The sequence below is a fragment of the Pseudophryne corroboree genome, chromosome 6 (genome assembly GCF_028390025.1).
Source record: "Pseudophryne corroboree isolate aPseCor3 chromosome 6, aPseCor3.hap2, whole genome shotgun sequence".
NCBI lineage: Eukaryota > Metazoa > Chordata > Amphibia > Anura > Myobatrachidae > Pseudophryne > Pseudophryne corroboree.
In genome coordinates, this window is record NC_086449.1 from 794,168,628 (window position 1) to 794,178,158 (window position 9,531).

General features: G+C 43.2%; 1 protein-coding gene across 6 annotated transcripts in view; it reads left to right on the forward strand.

Annotated features, from left to right (window-relative positions):
- BICD1 (BICD cargo adaptor 1) overlaps nucleotides 1-9,531 on the forward strand; it is a 529,680-nt gene that overhangs the window by 498,318 nt on the left and 21,831 nt on the right. The window contains exon 8 of one of the 6 annotated variants that reach the window (XM_063928868.1): nucleotides 5,340-6,670. The exons of the other annotated variants lie outside the window; for them this stretch is intronic. Within the exon in view, the coding sequence (XP_063784938.1) occupies nucleotides 5,340-5,378 (39 nt within the window). The 3' untranslated portion in view covers nucleotides 5,379-6,670. Of the gene's footprint in view, nucleotides 1-5,339; nucleotides 6,671-9,531 lie in introns of those variants that run through there. 6 annotated transcript variants of the gene reach the window in all.

The window sequence follows — 9,531 nt, forward strand, 5'->3', positions numbered from 1 at the left end:
CACGATTAAAAACTCATACCCACTGCCTCTCATTTCGGTCTTGTTTGACCAGCTTCGTACTGCCACCATTTTTTCTAAGATTGACCTACGCGGTGCGTACAATCTAATCCGAATAAGAGAGGGGGATGAATGGAAGACTGCCTTTAATACCCACTCAGGGCATTATGAATATTTGGTGATGCCTTTTGGGCTCTGTAATGCCCCGGCAGTCTTCCAGGATTTCATGAATGATGTGCTCAGGGAATATTTGGATAGATTCTTAGTTGTATACTTAGATGACATCCTAATCTTCTCCCATTCCCTGGAGGAACATCGGAAGCATGTACGCTTAGTCCTCCAGAAACTCAGAGACCACCGGCTTGGGGCGAAGCTGGAGAAGTGCGAATTTGAAGTTCAGCAAATCGCATTTCTAGGATATATTATCTCCCCAGAAGGTTTCCAAATGGAGGGTTCCAAGGTACAGGCAGTCCTGGATTGGGTGCAGCCCACTAGTTTGAAGGCGCTTCAGCGTTTCCTGGGCTTTGCGAATTTTTATAGACGATTTATCGCTGGATTTTCGTCTATAGTGGCGCCCTTGGTGGCACTCACTAAGAAAGGGGCGGATGTTGCTCACTGGTCTTGTGAGGCTAAAGCGGCTTTTGCCCATCTCAAAAGGGCATTTGTTTCGGCCAAGGTGCTGCGACACCCAGATCCAGAGCGTCCTTTTGTGGTGGAGGTGGATGCCTCTGAGATGGGTATTGGGGCAGTGCTTTCTCAGATGGGAGTGTCTGATAATCGCCTTCATCCCTGTGCTTACTTTTCCCGTAAATTTTCGCCTGCCGAGATGAATTATGACGTGGGTAACCGGGAATTGTTGGCTATTAAGGATGCACTCGAGGAGTGGAGACACTGGCTTGAGGGGGCTAAGTTTGTGGTCTCAATTCTCACTGACCATAAGAATCTGGCATATTTAGAGTCAGCAAAGCGTCTCAATGCCAGGCAGGCACGATGGGCTTTGTTTTTTGCTCGCTTTAATTTTTTGATAACATATCGCCCTGGGTCAAAAAACATCAAGGCTGATGCGCTCTCGCGGAGTTTTGCTCCAATCCAGGAGACCACCGAGGAGCCGTTGCCCATTGTTTCCCCATCATGTATTAAAGTGGGCATTACCCAGGACCTCTTATCATTAGTCCTTAGAGCACAGGAGCAGGCTCCTCCAGACCTTCCGGTAGGTCTTTTGTTTGTGCCTCCTAGGTTAAGACAGCGAGTGTTCCTGGAATTCCATGCCAAGAAGTCGGCAGGTCACCCGGGTATTGCCAGAACTCGGGAGTTGCTATCTAGGGCGGTGTGGTGGCCCTCGGTGGCTAAGGATGTGGATCAGTGGGTTCGGGCATGTGACATCTGTGCCCGAAATAAGACTCCTAGAGGGGTTCCTGTTGGCCCATTACATCCACTCTCTATCCCATCTAAGCCATGGACCCACATTTCAATGGATTTTGTGGTGGACTTGCCCAAATCCTCAGGGATGACAGCCATCTGGGTTGTCGTTGACAGGTTTTCGAAGATGGCGCACTTCGTTCCACTGGTTGGGCTGCCATCAGCCAGACGCCTGTCTGAATTATTTATGCTGCATGTTGTGCGTCTCCACGGGTTGCCACTTGATGTGGTCTCTGACCGCGGATCCCAGTTTGTGGCCAAATTCTGGAGGGCATTTTGTTCCGATCTCCAGATTTCTGTCAGCTTGTCGTCAGGCTACCATCCGCAGTCTAATGGGCAGACTGAAAGGGTGAACCAGTCCTTGGAGCAGTTCCTCAGGTGTTATGTCTCCAAGTGTCAGACTGACTGGGTTGCTCATCTGTCCATGGCGGAGTTTGCCTATAACAACGCGGCTCACTCTGCTACAGGGATCTCTCCCTTCCTTTGTGTGTATGAGCATCATCCTAAGGCCAATTCTTTTGACCCCCTGGACTCCACGCCTGGTGGTTCCTCTGTGGTTTCGGTCCTTAGAGGTATTTGGCGGAAAGTGAAGAAAGCCCTTGTGTCTGTGTCATTAGTGACCAAAAGGGTTTTTGATAAGCGGAAAAGACCCTGCAGCTTCAAATTAGGAGACTTCGTCTGGTTGTCTACCAAGAATTTGAAGTTGAGACAGCCATCTCATAAGTTAGGGCCCCGGTTCATCGGCCCTTATAAGATCACCAGGGTTATCAATCCGGTGGCATTTCAGTTAGATCTGCCCCGTTCTTTGGGTATCAATAAAACATTTCATTGTTCCCTTTTAAAACGGGCGATTAGTAATCCTTCTTCCAGTGGAAGACCTTCCCCTCTTCTGATACGTGGCCAGAGGGAGTTTGTTGTTGAAAGGATTCTTGACTCCAAGGTGGTTCGGGGTCGGCTGTCATTTTTGGTGCACTGGAAGGGGTATGGCCCGGAGGAGCGGTCGTGGGTGCGCAGTTGTGATCTTCATGCCCCCAGACTGATACGCTCTTTCTTCTCGCAGTTCCCCGATAAACCCGGTGGTAGGGGTTCTTTGACCCCTCGTCAGAGGGGGGGTACTGTTAGGGTCTCCTGCCCTGTGCTGCCACGTCGTCATGGCAACCGGGAGACAAGTGCTAGTGGAGTAACCTGAGCGCAGCTGATACTCCGGTTCGGGTCTTTTGCTGTGCAGTGGTTATAGGCTCTGTGCACGGCAGGGGATCCGGTGCTGGTTTTTGTGCTCACAGTCTGTGAGGTCTGAGTGGGGCGTGGACAGCACCTGCTTTATAAGGCCTCTTTTCAGGGTAAGCAGATGCTGCTGAATCTTTGTTGGTTAGTCAGTTCTTGAAAGTTAGCCAGTACTGTGTAGCTTTGTATTTGTTTGTTGCTTACTGCAAATAGGCCTGGGGATTTGGTATTACACTCTGCCAATCCAGACCTAGCAGTAAGACTGGAGTCAGTCGTTTAGCTTGCTGGGGTTCTGTTACTACTCTGTGAACTTAGCAAGTTTGCGGCTGTATTCTAAGACTTGCCTGTCTAATCCTGTCTCACTGTGCTAGGTGTCAGGGGTCAGTTTAGTGGCAGTAAGCTAAAACCTGTGCACTGCAAGTGAGAAATAGGATTGTGGAGACTCTCCTTGTGTCTATCATTCCATCTCTGACCAAGGAGTTTACTGCCACACCCGTTGGTAACCCTTTAGGGTTTTGCTGTTGCCCTTAGCAACAGCATTTCGGGTTCTCTACGTATTAAAACACAACATCTTGCTTTTTCCATCTGTGCAGTTCTAATACAAGGGAGATACCCAGTTCCTTAGCCTCTGGGCTTCTCTGTTCACTTTGTGTGTATTTTGTTACCCTATTACCTTCTGTGTACGTTGTGTCATATTCCCCAGTTTGTCTGTGAGTCCATTTGTTTTGCATAACAGTTCAGACACCAGTGCATTCCTGCAGACACTGGAGTGCATAACAGTTCTGACACCAGTACTTTCCTGCAGGCACTGGTGTGCATAACAGTGACCACCACCTGCCCATGCTCGAAGGCCCTTAGAATTTGGGGGCCCTAGGCAGCTGCCCAGTGTGCCTATACGTTAAGATGACCCTGGGTAAGAGTGGAAAGGATGCCACTCTTTCTTCCATTTTTAGTATACTATATACACTCCTTAATGTATTGTTTGAACTTGCGTGCTCAAAAATAAAATGTTTCCCTCCAACACATGATATCAAATAAATCTTAGAGAATCATTAAACATTTCTAAATGCAATAATACTTGAAATTACCAAATTTTAACTATTATTGCTTTTCTTATGGTATTTAAATTATTTTGGCAAACCGAAAATGTAAATGTAACAGGATAGTTTATTTCACTGCCTCCTGCTTCATAGTGTAAAGATATGAATTTTAGTCTGTAGGAGAAGATGCAAATTTAGTTTTGTTTTGTGCGTATTTGCGCATTATAGGGGCAGACCCTCCCTGGATTAAATATTCTTGATAATCTAAACATTGGTGATTGCTGCACAATTAAGCACTTTAATTAATTGGTTTATCACTACAACCTACAATGACTATTTACAGAAATGTGCAATGAAGTACTACAGCTTAAAAAAAATGGGACATTTCGTTATATATTTGTTTTACCAAACAAAAGTTACTTAAAGCAGCAATCCAGCATCAGTTTTTTTTTTTATCCTTTAAATGCCAAGTAACTTTTTAAGCATGCATCTGTTTTTTTTTAACTGACTTCCTACAGGGATATGGTCATTAGGTCGACAATCATTAGGTTGACCACTATTGGTCGACATGCATTGGGTCGACACGTTACCTAGGTCGACGTGGTCATTAGGTCGACATGAACAAGCTGGACATGAAAAAAGGTCAACATGAGTTTAAAAAAAAATTATTTAATTTTTTAAAACTTTTTCAGACTTTACGATCCACGTGGACTATGATTGGGAATAGTAACCTGTGGCGAGCGCAGTGAGGCACCTCGCCCGAAGCATGGCGAGCCCTGCGAGGGGACACGGTGCACTAATTGGGGTTCCCCGTCACTTTACGAAGAAAACGACACAAAAAAAGTAAATAAACTCATGTAGTGACCATGTCAACCTAATGCATGTTGACCAATAGTGGTGGACCTAATGACTGTCCCACAAATCTTTATTTCCTTTTCAAAATCTTTCTGGGGGGCAGACTACTATGGATGCCAGTTGCACATACACAGATTCATACTCTCAGCCGCGTGTCATGTAACGTCTGAAGTGGAGATGAAGGAGCGGTGAGGGGAGGTCCAAAGACTCTCTTCTCACTAAATCATATGACTGTGGTTGCCATGGTAATCACATGAGACTGTTGAAACTCTACTGAATTATTAATAACAGCCTGAAGGAACAAACCAAGGGAAATTGGTGATTACGAAGCTTCTTCTTATTGCATGCCACAGTGTTATATGGGGGTTTCCCCTCAGGATTGCTGCTTTGAATACTAATATTCATAAGGAAATACCATGCACTGTTTGGTGTCTTTCCGTATAAATATGTTTAAACATATAATTCATCATAGAAATCAAACACCAATAATAAACAACACTTTAATACTCCGGAATTAATTAAAACAAATGCTGTGTAATAAAAAAATATATATATTTATGGTATGCTAATTTTTAATGGGACTGCCCCTTTAAAAATGAGATACAGCATTAAACAAGCAGTCACTCCTAATGACAAATACTCAGTTCTGTTATTGATTACCTTGATTGCATGAACAATATTTGTCTACAATTTGGCTTTAATGCAAGAATTGGAACTTGACGAGAACTTTGAAGCAGCAGCTGTGATGCTTAAAGGACGTTTAGACCCAATACCTGGTAACTTACTGCAGGAATCTCATTTCAGCTGCCTGTCTCCTGGATCTGTTCTCCAGAACGTAAGTGAGCACAGGAAGAGGATTGACCTTCATGAAGAGATGTTGTAAAGGCGACAGACTCTGCTAGGTCATTTTTTTTTTTTTTTACCACAACAGGTATTACACGTTAGTGACATTTAAAGGCCTTGATGCAACAGACGCTCAGAATTACTCCATTTCCTCTCATCTTCATGCTCATTAAGATGGGGCTGACGGAAGATTCATTTTTGAACTTTAAAATCCTTCTCATAGTAACCAAAAACATCAACATACGGAGCCAGAAAATATACGGAGCCGGTGCCTCCACCTAGAGTGGTCTCTCTGTCGTAAATTATAACAAATCTGAAATATTTGTATGTATCCGCATGCAGTGTCGGACTGGGGCAGTGTCGAAGGGCCCACCGAGGGAATGCAGTGGTAGGGGGCCCATACTTAGGGGTGTGGCCAGCCTTCACAGAGGCTTGAAATACACAATTGTCTTGTGCAGGGTAATGCAACATATCTACCATGTATAATACAAGTGCACAGTCTGGAACCTCCGTAGAGGAGAGGGTGGGCCCTCAGGCGGTGGGGCCCACCGGTGGTTTCCCTGGTACCCCTGTGGGCCAGTCCGACCCTGTCCGCATGCATAAAAAGATGTAAATGATCCATTCTGACATGTTAGCAGAGGCCGGGTTACTACATAAGTAAACTGCGTACCACCTGTATCCCAAAACAATCACAGTCAGCAACAAATGAACTGAAATAAAATACAGAAACTTTGGAAAAGTTAACATGTAACCAGGAGTGGTCTAATACGATGTGTTAATACAAGATAATAACTGGTTCTATTGCTGATAGCATTTACAATACCCAATTAATTCACAAAAACACTGTAAAAACAACAACATTGAGGTACGAAGACTACAATATTACATGAAACTTCTCAGCGTTGATAATTGGACCAGCCGGAGAATGTAGCACAATCGTTATGTGATTCAAATAATTTTACATGGAACTATACTGCCCCATCATATATTCATGAATACCATAAGAAATTATTTATTGTAAGTCCATCTACTCTGCAGGCTCTTGTAAGGTAGCAATACATTCTTCATAAGGTTTGCGAAACGCGTGGTTTTCCAACATTCCTGGTTTTCTTCTGTATTATTGTATCTGTTCCAATTGTGTCATCAGGATAATGCTTCTATAATATTTTTCTCGTAACGACAATCCTCTCATTGAGGGCTGAATAATATTTTGCCTACGTTTATTCGGTTGGAATTCAAAATCACTCTCATTCCAATGTTAAAGCCTGATACCATACAATTGTATATAATAAAATAATGTCATTCTTTTGGTGATATGCTGTTATGGTGGTAAGTTTTTACCTAGGATAATATAATGGCATTCTTTTTTTTTATAATCAGGGTTTTTTGTGTTCTCTTAAATGCAGGAATATGTATTTATGGAAATTTGGCATGTTGTGTCCTGTTTTATAGTAAAACAAGGGGGGTCATTCCGAGTTGATCGTAGCTGTGCTAAATTTAGCACAGCTACGATCATCTTCTCTGACATGCGGGGGGGACGCCCAGCACAGGGCTAGTCCGCCCCGCATGTCAGTGCCGCGCCCCCCCCCCCGCATAAACGTCACGCAGCCGCCGCAGCCCGCCCTCCCCAACGGTCCGGCCACGCCTGCGTTGGCCGGACCGCGCCCCCTAAACGGCGGCATAAGGACGCCGTCCAGCCCCCTTCCACCCTGCCACCGCCTCTGCCTGTCATTACGGCGACCACTATTGGTCGACAGTGACTAGGTCAACACCTGAAATAGGTCGACATGGTAATTTTGTCGACATGGAAAAAGGTTGACATGATTTTTCTTCGTTTCTTTGGTGTCATTTTCTTCGTAAAGTGACCGGGAACCCCAATTAGTGCTATTAAATAAGCTTCATAAATTATATTCTACGGAGGTTGTTAAGATGCTGGGTACACACATTTGAATAGTTTAGGGCAAAGTGATCAGCTTTAAACCATTGAAGAAATTAAGAATTTGATACGCTCTATTGGAAATATATAGGAGTTATTACCATTCTTCTTTTGTTTTATCAACCATCAATTCCTCAAGACACATTATCCTCCGAAATCTGTTCCTGCTTAGGGTAGGACTACTGAAACTTCTAAAAAGGCAAAATAGAGACTCCAGTAACCACCAATCAGATTCTAGCTGTCACTTATATCGTACAGACTAGTCCCACTTTTCCTTTTTTGAAATTTTAGTAAATATACCCCAATGTTGTGTGAGATGAATCAACAAGAGTGAAATAATAAGTATCAGTTAATTTATGCTGCTTGGATTTTAGACTTTCCTTATTGCAATTTTCCATCCTTCTTGTCTATAACATTTATCTATTGCAGTGGTTCTCAAACTCGGTCCTCAGGACCCCATACGGTTCACGTTTTCCATGTCACCCGGCAGCTGCACTGTGTATCACCAACTGTCACATTTTAAAAATCTACAGGTGACCTGCAAAACATGAACCGTGTGGGGTCCTGAGGACCGAGTTTGAAAACCCGTGATCTGTTGAATAGGCAGCTATTGGTGGGGGCTAGGTCAACGATTCTAAGAATGCAGTTGATCAATTAGTATAATAAAATAATTCAATAATAATAATTCAATAATTAGAACCTGGTGAAATCACTAAGGCCTGAAACAATGTGTGCCTCGTGCCTCAGTGTTGCTGCTAGTTTGTAGTGAATTGATAGGCTGAAATTAATATCAGATGAGCCTAACATAAGGCTTCCGCCACTGTGGATTTGTGTTTATCTATCAAACCCTCTCTTATTTGATCATTTAATTGGAAACATGAATATGCAATTGAAGACTGTACTTGAACGCCTACGAAAAGCCTTTAATGCATCATTAAGCCTTACGTATTTTATTCACATGGGAGAGATTTATTAAACCCTTTAAAAAGTACAAGTGGTGGCAATGCCCATAGCAACCGATCAAATTCTATCTATCTAGTATTTATTTAGTAAATGTTCGCAAGACTCTGATTGGTCGCTATGGGCAAATTCTCAATGTATCTTCTTTGGAAGGTTTGATACAGTACATCTCCCCACCTTGGTATTTATACAGGAGGAGGATAAAATTGTTGCAACCTACTTGGAACTGGAAGTTCATCTCTGTTTGCACATAATGTACTCATAAAATGCTATATTTATTAATATTATTTATTATTGAGTTGTTGCTTTTTTCTCATTGCTGTTTAAAAAGGGAATACAATTAAATATCATATCATTAAATAAATCAGATGTATTTGTTTACAAGTTTTACTTCTTATACTTTCACATTTCTGCTGAGAAATGAATGACGGAAGATTGGGTTTCACCCCTGATATTACCAGAGCTGTCTTAGTAGGAATTACATGCAGCATCTGGATGGAAATATAGTATGATCTGAGTATACCACAGGCTGATGATGATGATATAACATGTTTATCCATCGATAGCTTAATGAAGTGATGTCCGTTAGGTAAAATGATGAACAAAGTTTAGCCCAAGTCTTCAAAAAACAGTTATAAAGTCTGTTCACTTTCTTAGCAGCTCAGGACACACATCCAGGGCTGACATCATAAATTGTGGGGCCCGGGACTGACAAATTGGCAGGCCCCCTCCCCATCATGATTCCCATAGGAGGAAAGATAAAGTGTGAGCAAGAGTGAGGGAATAAAGAGAAGGAATAGAGGGACATGGTACAGAGAAACAGAAGGAATAGGTGGGAGAGAGAGAGAGGAAGAATAAGAGGAGATTCAATTTCACTCTATTACTTGTAGGAGCCAGGCTGGGCCTCCTTCTCTGTCTGGGCACGGGACTCCAGTACCGACAGTCCCCCCCTGTTGGCAGCCCTGCACACATCAGTGGACAGCGCTGCTCAATAAGCATTTTACACATATTTGTAGTAAATTCAAAGAGGAAAGGCTGATTCACTGGTCTACAGGTCAAACAGGTTATTACCATGAATGGAAAGTTCCTCTTTCCAGTATGCAGGTACCCACAATTTCAGGCAAGACAGGAATGCCCGTCCTAGGCTGGTGGCACCCGTTTTTCAGGTTTAACAGCAAAAATGCCTACAAAGATCCATGTCTGGGTCAGGATTGCAGGAGCTGGAAATGATAATAAATGATAATTAATGCCATTAAC